This window comes from Haplochromis burtoni, unplaced genomic scaffold (genome assembly GCF_018398535.1).
Source record: "Haplochromis burtoni strain Fernald_Lab_line unplaced genomic scaffold, NCSU_Asbu1 Contig_146, whole genome shotgun sequence".
In the NCBI taxonomy this organism is placed as follows: domain Eukaryota; kingdom Metazoa; phylum Chordata; class Actinopteri; order Cichliformes; family Cichlidae; genus Haplochromis; species Haplochromis burtoni.
This window is the reverse complement of record NW_024582507.1, coordinates 654,920-670,790: the sequence shown is the minus strand read 5'-3', so window position 1 is coordinate 670,790 and position 15,871 is coordinate 654,920. Positions and strand designations below refer to the sequence as shown.

The 15,871-nt window shown below is 40.9% G+C and overlaps 1 protein-coding gene across 1 annotated transcript in view; it reads right to left on the bottom strand.

Annotated features, from left to right (window-relative positions):
• Positions 1 to 15,844, bottom strand: part of LOC102305299 (DDB1- and CUL4-associated factor 1) — a 23,291-nt gene extending 7,447 nt beyond the window's left edge. The window contains exons 1-23 of the mRNA XM_005931789.3: positions 15,568 to 15,844; positions 12,583 to 12,703; positions 11,592 to 11,668; positions 11,429 to 11,502; positions 11,217 to 11,330; positions 9,871 to 10,008; positions 9,104 to 9,700; positions 8,471 to 8,572; positions 8,222 to 8,380; positions 7,783 to 7,962; positions 7,419 to 7,628; positions 7,137 to 7,306; positions 6,896 to 7,020; positions 6,301 to 6,536; positions 3,977 to 5,061; positions 3,674 to 3,872; positions 2,495 to 2,577; positions 1,982 to 2,066; positions 1,666 to 1,899; positions 1,128 to 1,221; positions 562 to 666; positions 303 to 376; positions 116 to 211 (exon numbers count right to left, since the gene is read on the bottom strand). Of these exons, the coding sequence (XP_005931851.1) occupies positions 116 to 211; positions 303 to 376; positions 562 to 666; positions 1,128 to 1,221; positions 1,666 to 1,899; positions 1,982 to 2,066; positions 2,495 to 2,577; positions 3,674 to 3,872; positions 3,977 to 5,061; positions 6,301 to 6,536; positions 6,896 to 7,020; positions 7,137 to 7,306; positions 7,419 to 7,628; positions 7,783 to 7,962; positions 8,222 to 8,380; positions 8,471 to 8,572; positions 9,104 to 9,700; positions 9,871 to 10,008; positions 11,217 to 11,330; positions 11,429 to 11,502; positions 11,592 to 11,668; positions 12,583 to 12,695 (4,350 nt within the window). The 5' untranslated portion in view covers positions 12,696 to 12,703; positions 15,568 to 15,844. The remainder of the gene's footprint in view (positions 1 to 115; positions 212 to 302; positions 377 to 561; positions 667 to 1,127; positions 1,222 to 1,665; positions 1,900 to 1,981; positions 2,067 to 2,494; positions 2,578 to 3,673; positions 3,873 to 3,976; positions 5,062 to 6,300; positions 6,537 to 6,895; positions 7,021 to 7,136; positions 7,307 to 7,418; positions 7,629 to 7,782; positions 7,963 to 8,221; positions 8,381 to 8,470; positions 8,573 to 9,103; positions 9,701 to 9,870; positions 10,009 to 11,216; positions 11,331 to 11,428; positions 11,503 to 11,591; positions 11,669 to 12,582; positions 12,704 to 15,567) is intronic.
• Between the last annotated feature and the right edge of the window lie 27 nt (positions 15,845 to 15,871).

Below are 15,871 nucleotides of genomic sequence, written 5' to 3'. Positions count from 1 at the left end.
AACAATTCTGATGGCTAAAGATCCAAACGGGACACAAAAAGAAATTTTAGTGTTGCGTAAAGGAACCAAAGAGGTTGCATCCAAAGCAAAACAAACAACAAAAAATAAATAGTACCTGATCCTCCTCATCTTCCTCCTCTTCCTCTGCCAGTCTCTGCCGACCAACTTCATACAGTCTGCACACTGTGTCAGTGTTGACTGAGTCTTGGTTCTATGGGAGGGGGGGGACAAAACAGCATTTTCATGTATTTTTGGAAAAATGGTCGCAATCATTGTTTAAAATGTAATGAAAAGGAATTTACCTCAATCACGGCTAGGTAGCAGTCTTTTGTATCTGTGCAAAGGTCAAATATATTCCTCTTTACATCAATAGTGGCTGAGAAGAGGGGGGGGGAAAAAAACACGTTTAACGAAAGTATTACAGTGGGTTTAAAAATATATACGTTCATCAATACAGAATATAAAATATAGAATATAAAAAGTGACAGTGATTATTATTAAATGAATAAAACTATAAGGATCAATTTGAAATTTGAGCTAGTTAAATGTAGGAACCCTCACCAATGGGTTTATAGTCTGTGGCATTGAAAGTCCTGAATGATGAACCAAATGGACTTTTCATCTGCATTTCCATCATGTCGTCTTCATCATCAGCTTGCAGCATTGCTACAAAAAACAAAAGCCACAGGGAGAGATGGAGAGTAAATAAAAGGAACCCAGCAAGCTGGTTAGCTTTGGTTCTGGCTCCTCAGTGGTTGAAACGCTCGCTGTACAGACAAAGCCAGTACTGCACGCCCATGGCTCTTCCTGTGAGGTGGCATGAACCAGCTGGTTCTTTCTGTTGCCAGTCCAACACTGAGCTTTCAGTCCATATGGCTCTGACTGACTCTGTGGTATCAAGTAGTTTGCGCGTGAGCGCACACACACACACACACACACACACACACACTACCGCTGCAGGCTCTATTCACACCTTTCACCAAATACACACGTGCTCACTTTACCTCACACTTACCAACCTTCTACCTAAACACACCTTTCACACACTTGTACTGACTGTGAAGTGAGTTGCAGGCTTGATGCCAAATGTGCTACATTACCCATCACGCAGTGAATTCTGCATTTACCTCCATAGATGACAGTGCCGCTGTTGTTGAAGACTATTCTGCACTGGTCCAGAGCAGGAACCGTGTGGAGGAGGTGGAAAGTGCGCAGATCCCACTAAAAGTCTCAGTTAAAGACCACGATACACTCAATTGTATAGAAACAAGAACAATAAATAACCATTCCCAAGACAACCTTAACCCTAATGGAATAAATATTTTATGCTCAGCAGTGAAACGATTCCCAATAGCAGTCACAGTAATTATATTTACAGTGAAAGTCCACTGTTGACAACTATTCCTTGACCTGTAATTATGCATTCACTTTATCTCTCTATTGAAATAGTTCATTAAGAAAGGGTAGCATTTTTGGTTTTCCATCAAACTCATCAAAACAAGAATTTTACCAAATAAATATTTAAATATCCTCATCCTTAAAAATATTCCCCTCACTGTTGGAGAACAATAGTGAGAGGTATAAAATGGTCTAAAGATCAAAATGACAAATTTACTGTAAAAGTTCTAAAACTGCAGTTGTACCAACCCAACAATGAAAGGATACAATTTCTGTGTTGATGATGACTTCAAGGCCGTTTGGATGAAACACTCCACTGATGTTCATGTTGAACTTGTCAAACTTGTGGATGGCCTGAGCCGTGCGCACATCCCACAGCACACCGTCATTCAGCACCAGGTCGTCCGTTGGGTTGAAGGTGGCGCAGTTTCTCTTGTAGTTGTTAGCCAGGTCTGGGTTGTTTAGAGTTAGAGTAACCTGACCAGTCTGGATATCATATATCTGGTGAAGAGAAGTAATGAGAATGAACATTTACCCTCTTGCTGGATGCTTTGTTTTTATGCATTATGGAAAACATACGTACACGTGCTACGTGCTCTTTTGTCCCGATGACATGATCTTGTGAAAGCTTGCTGAACTCCACATAATGGTCGCCCAGAAACGAATGCCTAAAGAAATAGAAAGCATGATTAACATTTAAGCAAAAAACAAAGTCAGCAGAGCACTTTAGTCTCATACTGTTGAGAATCTCGGGGTTAATATTGCATTGGTTAAACTATTCAGATGAATAAAGCCACATGCTTGTTTTCCAGAAAGACTACAGCCCAGAGGCCATTATTGTGCATAGTTAAACCACACTCCCTTTGGCGGCTCCTTTGACAGATTAAAGCTGCTATACCACTGGGCAAAGATCACCACATACATAGAGGCAATAAGATCTCGACAGACTTAATCAGAAGTCACGTGGCAGCAGTTTCTAATAATTTCATACTCCAAATATTTCAATTATGCATTTTACTTAATGGAATGTGTTTTATGTGCACTTCAAAGTAGCTGGGTAAATATGACTTCAGAGTTTTGTGAATGCATTGCTTACTTCATGATGAACACCGATTTCATGCCCCACAGTGCAGACAGCGGGTAGCTCCAAGAGGCCGACGTTAAGAGCAGAGAACCATCCTAAAAAGACACAACGAGATCCTCTTTCAGACACGTTTTCAAACAATACAGTTCTAGAAAAAGCAATTTTCAACAGCCTTGATGTAAAAAATTATAACTGCATCCCATTCTCCTTTCTAAAAATTTTTTATTTTTTTTTTAAATACATAATACTTGAAAATGCAAATGCATTTACTTTCAACACTTGACAGGATGTCTTCTTTAAACATTTAGTCTCACTGTATGAGTGGTAGAGGTTTTGAAGATTTATCATCACTCTTGTTTGAGGCATCTACATGCTGAGATTTTGTAAGTTTACTGCAAGGCACACTGTCTGACACAGATCTAATCAACCTTGGGTACAACACGAGTATGATGCATGTGGATTGTAAGATGCTGACGCATGGCTGCAATCCCTCAGCAGTTTCTTTCTTTGCTCTGTCCTCCGTGTTGCAGTCACAATAACAGCTGGAGGACACATCATACAAACAAGCCTCCTGCTGACTTTTTTTTAAAGAAACCTAAACATTGTGTTTTGCACGAACATCTTTTTTTTTTTTTTAAACCTAATTTTGATTCTGAGAAAAATACGATCCACATATGAGGACATTCCCTTTAAATTTTGATAGAACAGTGGCAGTATAACGTAAGTCAGGGGTGGGCAACTCCAGGCCTCGAGGGCCGGTGTCCTGCAGGTTTTAGATCTCACCCTGGGTCAACACACCTGAATTAAATGATTAGTTCATTACCAGGCTTCTGGAAAACTACAAGACATGTTGAGGAGGTAATTTAGCCATTTGAATCAGCTGTGTTGGATCAAGGACACATCTAAAACCTGCAGGACACCGGCCCTCGAGGCCTAGAGTTGCCCACCCCTGTCGTAAGTGGATATCAGGCGCTTGTAGAGCAAAATTTACTATTTTAGTCTAGAAAACCCAAAATGTGATGTCCACATATGTGGACGCCAGGTCCTAGTAGGTTAAACATAATAACATGACACATGTTTCAAGCCCATAATAAATAGCACGCAATTTAATCATAATATGATGATCAGTGTGGATTTTAAATTGTATATATATATTTTTTAATTTATTTACTTGTGGTTCTCTCTACTAACCCGTGATGGCTCCAGGTGAGTGATAGCTGAACTGTGACAGCTGTAGCTGGCTTCCTCCTGGCCTGTAAACACATTGTAGAGTTTGAGCTGCCCCGTACACGTTCCGAGCATCAGGAAACGCTCACGGGCTGAAAAGGCACAACACATGAATCCACTTTCATCCTCATCTGCCTCCCTGAACACAGAGATGGGACGGAACCTGGACAAAGAAAATATGAGGAATTACATCAGTGGTTGTGAGGGGGCTGACCGATTAAATCGCACTTGAGCCTCAGAAACAGAAAATGAAACAAAGATATTTACCTGCTAAAAATAAGATGCCTGTCAAAGCATCCTCCATCTACACCTCCATATTTTGGATATACGACTCTCCGCGTGTGTCGGGATGTGAAGTTGGTGGGTGCTTGGCGTCTCTGTTTGGGCTCAGGGCACTGATGGGGGGTGAAGAGGGAAAACGGTGGACAGGTTGCGACAGGGTTTTTACAGCGTGCATGCTGTTCCCTCAGGTACTCTGTAATAATGCTGTCTAATGCAGGAGGAGATGGCAGATGCCTGTCAAACTGTTTCTTCATAGCTGGGCTCTGGCTGAAGGCCCCATGGTCAGACTTCTGCCGCAGCACCCGAGGTCTTTTACAACTTACTGTACTGCACCCTGTTTGCCGCTCACGTGAGAAAACAATTCGCCCAATCAGTGGTGAGCCACTGTTACAGTGAGGGACAGATGTTGATGGGAAAGCAGAAGCAGCAGCAGCAGGCATTCCACTGGGCTGTGAAGTTGATGGACGCGTCTGAGGGTGGCTGGATCCTGGAGTGGATGAATGAGAGGGGTTGCTTCCAAGTCTTGATCCAACACCGTTGGCCAGCCGAGGTGTGCGAGGCAGAGTAGCAACAGGAGAGGCAGGAGGGGGAGGGGCAACAGGTGGGTAGGTAGAAGAAGAATGCGAAGAGTGAGACAAACATGCCATCGGGAGATCTGCCTCCTTGGTGAGTGTGGTGGCAGTATCATGCAGGCCTTTGGCCACAAGATGGTTCCTAATAAGCAGCAACAGCTCTTTTTCAGGGAAGGTGATCCTGGACTGAGCAACCACACTGGCCCTTTGCAACCATGCCAGAGACACATCTGTACCAATCAGCAACGGTTTCCCAGAGATTCTTTCGATCAGCTCTGCCGCAAACTTGCAGAACTTGACATGTTCGCTGCGTTTGTCCTGGAGCACAGGCTCCTTCATGAGCTGCTGGATGTGTCCGCTGCTGAACAACGGCAGCTTGCTGATGATTTGTCTGACAGAGCTGGAGCGAGACAGACCCACCAGAGCTTTACAGGCCAGAGCTCGGATCTGATCTGCATCTGTAATGGGCATCTTCACTGTCAGCAGGGATAGCAGAACCTAGAGGACAAACACAAAGTGTAAGTTATAAACAAGGGCTGAGGGCATAAGCGAAAGTGTCTTGATCAGGAAAGCTCCGAACTGAGGAGAATAAAACAATGGTGTCTAAGCAGAGGGCATAAGCAGCAGCAGACTAAAACTGTAAATGTTAATGTAGGTTATTCAGTGCTTTAGCTGATCTCGTTATCATAGTGCTTTAGTAAAAGTGCTTTTATTGTCATATTTTATGCTTCCTTACATCCTTCCCCAAACTGGATATCATTCCTCATTTTCTTTTAAGGATTGTTCAATCCCTTAAATGCACAAAGAGAGAAGAAGCTTCTGAAGAGGTTTAAAGGGAATCACATTTACAACTTTATATCTCTTCCTTACATTATACCCTCACTGTAGCGCAGCCATAGACCAGGAGAAGAAACATAATGGAAATCCTACTAAAAAGAGAAAACTACCGTCCCACTATTCTTTGCTGAGGAACACCTCATCCAGCTGGCTTTGCTGAACTCGAATTCTGTCTGTGAAGTCAAGGTGACTTTGACAAAATATGTTTGTACAAAAAAGATGTGCTGCTAGCCGCTAGTGCTTCCCCTCAGCCTCCTAACAGATGCATTTATGGTTTAAATGTGAAAATTGAACATCGCCTCGTTTTTGGGTTATCGTGCTGGCAGCCTATCCATGGGTGTAACCCGGATTGATCTATGCTATCTTGCCCTATGGTAGCTGGGATAGGCTCCAGTTCCCCCGTGACACTGAATTGGATAAGTGGAAGAAAACAGATGCAGGTTGTGATTTTATACACCATCATTTACATGAGACTATGCCAAATCCTGGACAACCTCAATACATTTAGCTGCAAACTTAAGCTAAGTTTAGAAGAAAACACCACATCTTTCTTGCAGTCTTTGAATTCAAATGTTACAATATTTAGGTAGTTCTGTCTGTAATGTTTCAGCTGCACTGGTACAGGTTTCAGAAGATCCTTAGTGTGTAAGTCAGTGGAGTACATCAGTATATAAATGTGGGTGGTTGTGGGTTTAAGAAGTTCACCCTTTAAGTGTTACCCATTATAAAAGCTATCAAATAAATCTGTTTCATTTACCACTCCAGCTCCTGTCACTATATAAGATATACTTTGATCTGCCAGAAGGCCATTTTTGTTAGTGCTTTAAAAAAAAAAAGCCAATATTATCTTTCTAACATTAAAACCACCCATTTTTTTTGTGTGCTGTGTGTTAATTCTACCTTGATGCCATTGTTCGACTGCACTACATTCCACATCTTAGTGAGCACACTTTCGTTTGCTTTGGTCTGCTGTGGAAGGCGACGACGGGGGGTTCCTGCAATGAACTTGCCAATGCTGGACATGCGTTTATCTGGAGCGCAAACGCAGTTGATGACAACCTGCAGTGCTGACTTCTGAATTTCTGCATCATTCACAAATACCTCTCCTTCCGCGACTGCCAGAACTATACTCATCCCTGAGAGAACAAAACAAAACAAAAAGATGAAATTAAAAAACCTTGTAAAGGAATACCTGGAGTTACGCCATATCTCAAAAGGACTGGGCAAAGGTTCCACAAAATAAACAAATAAAAACAGAGCTGCTCCATGTTATTGCATTCAGTGGGTAGTGATAATAAATTTTGATTTTATTGTGCAAGAAATTCTCTAATGGCTCTGTGAACAGATGGCCATATAAAAAACTGTTTGAATGTGTCACCATTTAGTGAATACCACTGATATACAAGTAAAATGAGACTTTTTAATATTAAAAGATAATAATGTAATTGTATTTGATCTTTGATAGATGAATGTCAACTAAAATGGAACAACTTACCAACAGTGGAAACGGTGGATCCTCCCTCATCAAGCACAGCAACAGCCTCGGATAACAGCAGCTGAGTCTTGGGAACAACTGTGAGGATACTCAGGATGTCAAGGGCATAGCGCACAGTGTCACTCCTACAAAGAAAGAACAATAACCATCACTTTGAGTGCACTGATAAAACCTACTGTCTAGAATATGTATGAAAAAATATGTATGAAAGGCATTTTAACAATGACTGCTATGTCAATACCTGCCATAGTAGGTCCTCCAGTCACAGGCAATGGATATAAGCTGCAGGAGGAGCTGAACACATGACAGCTTGTGAAAGACCTCTGCTGGTTCCCAATAGAGTCGCGGTGGACCGTGCTCGATCAGAAACTCCATCATTTCCACAACCTGCTCACGGCTATAGCTGACAGCCTGAAGAATGAGACACCATCACTACAGATTACTTCATCAAAACACATATGCATTACTAAATACAACATAAAATACTTCAAAATGTTTAACAGATAAAAAGTCTTCTGCTTACCTTGTAGTACGGTTGTGAGTGAATGGGGGCACCACCCTCTGTGCGCTGAAGGGATTGCTTCACCTGCTCCACCTTGATTGCCAAATGGGCCTCAAAGTACCTGCGCAGCGCCATGCAGGTGTGCTTGGCTGTCTGCCTGCTGGAGAAAATCTCATCATCACTCAGCAGCGCCCCCTGATCTTCGGGATTCAGGATCTCCAGTGTGCTAATCTGAAAGCAGTCAGTTCATAGCATAGGAAAGTACACAATTAGGATCTTCTACATTTGAAGAAAGGCAGTCAATGCTGTACCCACATTATGTTATTTTCTATAAATAACACATTTACTTTTACACATTAAAGCGAGGACTGCTGGTTTGTCTCACCAGATTGACGAGACGTCGGAGGCCGTCCTGCCTGTCGAAAAGCTCCAAGACTGCACGGAAGGAAAAGGAGATGGAGAAGAACATGGTGGCGTGGCAACAGCCGGATGCATGTGAACATTCCAGCAGCCACAGCGTGTAGCCGACTACATCTGACAGGATGGAGTGAGGCAACATGCACACCTTGAGAAGAGATAAAGACATGAACATAAACATGAACTGCTACTAGTATTAAACCTAAGTGTAGCTTCTAATCAAAAAATTATATTTGACTGACGGCACAGAATTATGTCATCTTCTACAGATCACTAACATAGTATCATTATGTTAGTCATCTCATTTCAAATTTTTAACAAGTGACTTCATCTTAGTCCACAAAATAAACCTAAAGCAAAATAAGGATACAATAGCCATTGCTGTATATTACTGTGACTCTCCGTACCCTTTCCATGGCATCCTGGTTATAGGCAAGGTAGTAGAGGCACAGTGACACTCCAGTAGCTGCCATTGAAGGCCTGGGGATTTCCAGCAACTTCTGAACTCCTCCATGAGCAACAAACTCTGCAGCAAACTTCTTGTGCAACAGCAGCGAAGCCAGATACTGTGAGGATGAGAAGAAAACAGGAGACTTTTGAGCACCTTGTTGCGCTTCAGGCACCGTGAAAGGTCGACTACATGAAACTTTGCTTACCTTGAGAGCCTCGAAGGTGAGCTGCACATCATTGGTCTGTTTTAAATCCATGTAATGCATCAGCAACTCCCGAGCTCCCTTCTGCATGAACACTGCCAGCAGCTGCAGGTAGGAGAGAGTGGGACAGAATGTACTTTAAAAATTTGTCAATGCCTGGTCTGCCTGCTAGGTTTTTTTTTTGTTTTTTTTTTAATTCTTAGATGAACCTGAAATGTATAAGGTCACACCTAAAAAAAAAAAACTAAAAAAACAACAACACATTTTTAACATAATCAGAAGAGAAGTTTAAAAAAAAAAAAATTAATTATGAAAGACTGACATCTGCTGGTAAACATGTGCCAGCACACAAACGCAGTCAAACACATGAACTACAAATGATTAAAACTCATATTACAAGGGCTGCATTAAAACAATATTATTTAAAACTTGTATAATCCTCAACAGTCTACAAAGAACACTAGTCTAAAATGCCCGATGTTCACTATCATATTACTCCTTAAATAAAAAAAATTAATTGAATTTGGACATTGAAGTCGTTTAAACTAACAGATTATAAAAATATCAATCCATATCAATTATTCAGCTGATCTTTGCAAGTTTAAGCACTCTATAGGCTGATAGAAGTGGACCAACCTCCTGATATTCCCCCAGAGGTGTGAGATACTGCAGGATTAACCTCTGCTCAATCTCTGGGGTCAAAGGGTACAGATGATAGTTGTTACCAATCACCCAGGGGCTCATCTCAGTCCAGCTGCTGTTGGAAAGCTCACTGAAGTTCCTCTCTGGCTCTGGCAAAGAGAAATTTAGCTTCTGTTTTGAGGTCCTGCCACTTTCCCTCTCAGCTCTTCTTTTTAGGTAACTGCTGCCATCAGACATTCCTTGATTTGCCAAAGATCCCGGAGCAGACATGGGTTTCATCATGGTTTTCACAGCCGAGTTGGCACGGCTGCTGGTCTTGTGAGGGGAGTTAAGACGGAACGAAAGCTCGTTTTCAGGCTCCATAGTTGAGAAGGAAATTTCACCATCTTCCGGCTGTCCCGTCCCCTCCTTTTCGGCTCCATTTTTCCCAGGTGTGAATGGCTTCTCTTCAAAGCCTCCGTCAACCGTCTCCTCATCCAGAGGTAACAAAGGCTCGCTCAGTGTCTTCCTGGGGCTGGGCCGCTTGATATCCCTTTTGTTCTCAGCATCTTTATTCTGAAGCTCACGCAACCGATGCAGCATCAAAGGCACCTGTCAAAAGTAAAGAAGAAAAAGCAAGCTGCTTTACACCACCTACTGGTTCTGATCAAACTGCTGGAAAACATTTTTAAATCACCTGTTGTATTTACTTGTCTCATCATTGCATGCCATTACCCTGTTAATGCAACCTGATACATAAGAGAGTAGAAACCTCCACTGACCAAAACAGAGTTCTCCTCTCTGTAGTTTGCTGCAATGTCTTGATTCTCCATGGCACCTGCCAGCAAGCCTGTGGCATAGATTCTGAGGGGCTGCTCGGCCTCCTGAGCCCACTTAAAGAGTCTTTCAACTATGCCCTCCTAAGAAGAGCAAACACAGGAGTGATGAAGCACATGCAGACACAGAGTACCAAATTTCATCAAAAGGTGGCTCTTATTTTTCTTTGCTCAAATAAGAATGCATGACTTTCAAAAATAATTCACATGATTTGTACAGATGTAATTTAACTTTTTAACCTGACCAAGGATCCGCACACCAAGGACGTCACTAGTTTTGTACTTCCCCCCCCATAGTGAATGTGGATTCCCTTTTTAAAATAAAGCTTTAAGGTCTTGTGTTTTGAGAAGCAGTATGACATTTATCTTCATGGGTCAAATAATACAGCGCTGCAGTTAAATTTTAACTTGTAGACTGGACTGTGACACAACAAACAAAACTGACTTCTTTAGACAGTGTTTTTAAAAGTGATGGAGTGCTCTGTCAGTCAGTATCACCGCCTCAAAGAAATGAATCTTACTTTGTGACCAAACAGACCAGAAGTAAAAACTACCTGATGTTTGAAACTCAAAAACATCAAAGCATAGTGAAAGAGACATCGCCATTTGGGCCTTCTTTGATTTTTCAGGTTCTGGTTGCAAATTTGCATTGTGAAATGTTTACAGGGAAGTGGAAGGGCAGCAGTCCGTTATCTGATGCTTACAAGATGATCTATGATGCAACAAGTCATAGATCGAAAGCAGCCGAGCAAATAAACAGAGCAGTTCAAAAGAAGAAAGAGCTTTTGGTTTGTTTTGGAATGGCTTAAATAAGCACGCTGAGAGGAAGTGATATTGCCTGATGAGCGCTGTTCAGTCAACGACAGTTGTTTGTGTGTGTGGTGGTGCAAGTCCCACAAGCAGCTACAGGAAACATCTGAGGGTGGCTGTTACTGCTGAAGGAGGTTTAAAGAGATCTTAATTTCAGTTGCAGCCTGTACTGTTATTTATTGCTCAATTTGTTTAATATACTACAGTCACGGTGTTTCTTAAATTGGGTCTTGATGAATTAAATCAAATAAAATCAAATAAACACAATAAAATCAAAAGGAAACCACATCTTTTTGTTGGAGTCAATTTACATACCTTTAAACGCTGACAACACCTGATTAAGACACACATCTTCAAAACTCCAAAAATGTGTTACAGGCTATAACAATAGTTGAAATATTGTGTCTTCCATTTTCTTCCAACCAGAAAACTTGAAGACTAAATCTCACAGTTATCTCATAATGAAGTCAGGAGTAACATACTTTTTCTTGAAACACCACAGCTGTCTCCAATCCAGGCATGATGTTTTGAAGCAGGCGACAAGCTGCGGCATTAAGGGAAAATTCTCTGCTGGTCATCACGTAGCTGTTCACAAGCTACAAAGGGAAATAAAAATTAATTATCTTCTGAGTGAGCTGCTAAAAATGCCCATTATTTTAAAGGTAACGTTCTCAAATCCATCCAATAATCTTACTGCGTTCATAAAGTCATCATTCTTGAACAGGATCTTGAGGAGGTGCCCTAACATGCATTCTGGATCAGCTCTCCCTAGTGGCAAAAAGGAAAATGTGAAAACATAAATGACACTTAAAATCAGCAGTAGACTTGCAATTCTATGGTGGCCGTGTTTGTCATACCAGGATGTCGATCATCAAAAGGGTCAGGATCTGCTTTGTGGTACTCCTCTGTCTCCTTCTCAACAAGCTCTGAGATTCTGAAAATTACAGCGCATGAGCACGTTTAACTCTTTTTAACTAACTCAAATCATCCTAATTACACTGCATAAAACAGTCCTTTGTGAGGCCAGCTGCTCTTTCTTTGCCATTTCTATCCGTTACAATGGTTGAGATTTCTATTAAACATGGCCAAAGTTTTAAATAAGAGGTCACCATGTAAGTATTCCCTGTGAGTTCTTTCTGCTCTGGGATTTGTATGATGTCAGTGCAATTGACAATATGATGACCTCATGCACACTGCTCTGGGTGTGTGCAATCCTTACTTCTGAAGAAATAAGCTGGCCTAAAGAGAGGATGCTCTTAAACAGTGAGGGTGGCACAAAGTACCAGTATACAATAAATAAGTATTATTTTGTGTCAATCATTCAAAACTAATTCAGTACAACTACACTTGAACTTTGTTGTTGTTTTTTTTAAGAAAATTACAACTTCATGTGAAAAAAGGAGCTTGAATCAAAAATCTAGATACCAAAAACCAAAAAAGTCTAACCATTTAGCCAAAAGCAACAAATAAACAGTTAAAAAGGATAACATTAAGAATAAAGTGAAAGTATAAGGTTTGTTGAACTAGTAAAAAGCTAGCTCAAAGTAAAAATAAATGACTGCAGCTACATGTGGGATAAACAACAGAAGTCTGAGAATGAAGACTAAATTGAGTAAGTATCAGGAGGTAATGGGAAATTACACACAGTCAGTTCTGCCTCTGCATGCTAGTACAAATGTACACAATTAGCCACACTGACTCTTCAATACCACGATGAGGACTTAAAACCTTATCTGAAGTATTTTGAATTAGAATTCAATTTGAGACATCACAGGTGGTTTCAACAAAGGCCTCTGGGATCATTACAAAGGCTGGGTGCCACCAACATAAACAATATGCAAAGCTTACTTGGTGAGGATGTTGACCAGGTCCTGCGTGTTGCCCTGTTGCTCTCTCTCCCATTGTTCAAGTAGAGAAGTCAGCTCTGCCTTGGAGTCCACACTGGCAGATGCCGATGCCATAGCACAGCCTGTTAGCACAGCACAAAAATGCACTTAACATCATGTCTGGATTAGCCTCTTAAGAAGCCACGTGTCATGCTACTTATGTCAGTTTTAACATTTTTCCGACAGCCCAGAAAAAACACAATTTTAGACTTAAAAAGATACGGAAAGAACCTTCTTTTAATCACCTTGTTATTTTTAAAATTCAAAGCTTCCTCAAATTTTGGGGTACCAGCTTCTCAAATCTGAATATTTGATAGTTTTAACAATTTTCTGTCACAAGAAATAGAAAATGTCTTGTTTTGTTTCACCAGCAGTCAAAAGAAAACAAGTGATAAATACACTTCATTTTGCTCACCAGAAGAAAGAAAAAATAAAGGGCATATATTTCTCCATTTCACAAACTTCATATACACAAAAAACTATTGAATGTACCTAGAATGACAATTGTTGGTGAGAGCCTTGCAGTTTTTCTGAAAACATAATATGACATTGGCTGGAGGTTTTACAAGTCAGTTTTTGCACCAACCAGTTGTGACAACTTTTCAACAAAATATAAGTTCAAGGCATAAATTTAAAGCTGGACGTCTCTCTCTCCCTCTCTTTTTTTTTTTTTTAAACAATTCTAATAAGCTTGAAAAGCAATATTTTTATGACTCTTTATTCTTCTGCACAGTCTGAACTCTCTTATGCAAGCTTTCCTGTAATTTCTTTAATTGCAAGTCTTCAGGAATATTCTCCAGGCTTCTTTAAAGACATTCAAAGCTCATCTTTGGAGGCTGGATGTCTTTTGTTTGCTTCTCTATCAAGACTGATCAGGAAGACTACATACTGCTTCAGTGATATTGAGGTCCAGGCTCTGTGTAGGCCAACCGATGACTGATAGGGAGAAAGAACAAAACAAAACAAAACAACACAACACAACAACAGAAAAACCAACACACACAGGAACACTATCCAGGTATGCTTTTACTGCATTGTTATGCCGAAAAATGAAGCCACTGCCTCACAGGTGCTTTCCAGATTGCATTGCATAGTGGATCATAATCTGAGTAGTTTTTCTGATTTCATAATACAATTAATTTTGATCTCCAACACCACTGACTGAAATGCAGTCTCAAACCATGACAGAGCCTCCACCGTGTTTTACAGATGACTGTAGACACTCACTGTTGTACCCCTCTCCTGACCTCCTCTATACATACTGATGATGATTTGAACCTTAAATTTCAAATTTAGAGTGCTTCCCACCTGCAGTGTTTAGTCAATTTAGATCTCACACTGGTTTGTTTGTGCAGTAATTGCACATGGGTGCAGGCCGAAACAAAACCACCTACTCCAAAAGGTCTCAGTGCGGTTCCAGATGAACTCTAGAGTGGTTTGTTTATAGTGTGAACCTGATCCGATCTGATCCTAACTACCAGGTGTATGTTAAGTCTGCGTTACAGAATTTCTCGTAGTTATGTATACATTGTTTTCTGAATGCAGCAAGATACTACAGCTGCGCAATGCCCTGTAGGGGTTAGCAACTAGCCATGAAATGAACGCAAATTCTCCATGTTCTCCAATAGCCCAGAATACAACAACTTCTTCCTGCTTTACTTTTGTTGCCCCTCCCCAGACACATCTGGCCATTGAGCAGCCTGAAAATTCGCATGTGGATTGTTGTGATGCATTTTGGTTTGCTTGCTGTGCTTCTTGAGAGCCACCTTTCTACTCAGACCATTTCTGAAGTATCAGCGAACAGCAGATGCATCGAGCCATCCAGTTTATCCAAGTCTTTGCTTAATCCCCCCCACATTTCTTCAAGGAATGACTTTCAGATATTGTTCGTTTGATGCAAATACTTTTAAACCTCCCACTTCTTTTCTCCTCCAATTGTACTTTTTTGTTGTTGTAATTTTTCTCTCTTAAGGATACGAGATACAAGTTTTCCACTAACAGTCATTTCCTTTTTGGTACAAAAATACTATTTTATGCCTGCCACACTTATCTTTGGTGATCAAAAATTTGACCAAAGACAATGCAACAAATGACAACAGGTTTCCAGTAATAAAGTGGCTAAAGACACAAATTAAAATTGGTTCTTTGTTTAGTAGGGTTTTTTGTTTTGCTTAAATTACTTATAGGTCAGAAGTAGTACAACAAAATTGCAATTTAAGGGATTACGTAGGCAAAATAACATGGTACAAACTTGCGTTGGGGGACCTTAGAGTTTTGGTGCAATTAGGCATTTACCTCATCTGCCCAGTTAATAATTTAGGATCACTGAAAGAATTTATTTATTTGTGCACTTTTTACAGCTTAGCCCACACTCGTGTGCTGCCACTATCCGTAGCTAATAATCGTTTAAAATAAAAACAACACCACGGCATTATTAAAGGGGAGCATGCGAGAACTTCGGTTGGCTTAGTCTGAAGGTTGTTTGGCTCCAGTCGGGAGAACAAAGCACGCTGACTCGCTCCGTTGCTTTTTCACAGCTGAGCTTGCAGCTGCAGCAGTCCTCCAGGGACTGCCGCAACTGTCAAATTTCTGTTTAAGTCAGTGTTTGCTAAAAATATTTTCTGTTCTTTTTGAAACACATTTAAACTCAAATGCTTTCCTTGTTTTCCTACACGCACTTCACCTTAACTGAAACAGACAGCAGCAAACTCACATCTACTGCCTGTTGCGATGTTTGGCTAGCTGTTAAACAAGGAAGCTAATGTACTTAGCACACTAAAGTAGCCACTCTTCTCTTCCAGTACTACAGCTTGCAGTAAGGACGAACTGTCCAGAAATGCAAAACCTGTCATTTTAGATTACGACAACACCTTCCTGCACATGTAACACAGCACTAAGGAAGAAGCTAGACGTGAACCTGGATAGTTAGCTAGCATGCTAACTTTACCTTGTTGTTCCGCTCAGTTCTTGCTCGTTTTTCTCAATTTCACAACGACTCGCATCCACTTGTATTAGTCCAGACTTAAATAGCCGATAACTGCTTATCAATGCATCGATCACTGACTCACAGCCTCAGCTTAATTTGCTTTATTGCAGCCTTGTGTTGACGGTTTATTATCATTATGGCGAACACGTTCTGCGCGTCATTTTACCAGCGACCGGCGACTAGTAATGACGAAATCAACCACGCAGCAAAACATTACGAAATATTTTTAATCAGAGCTTCATTTTTCAAAACAAATATTACACAA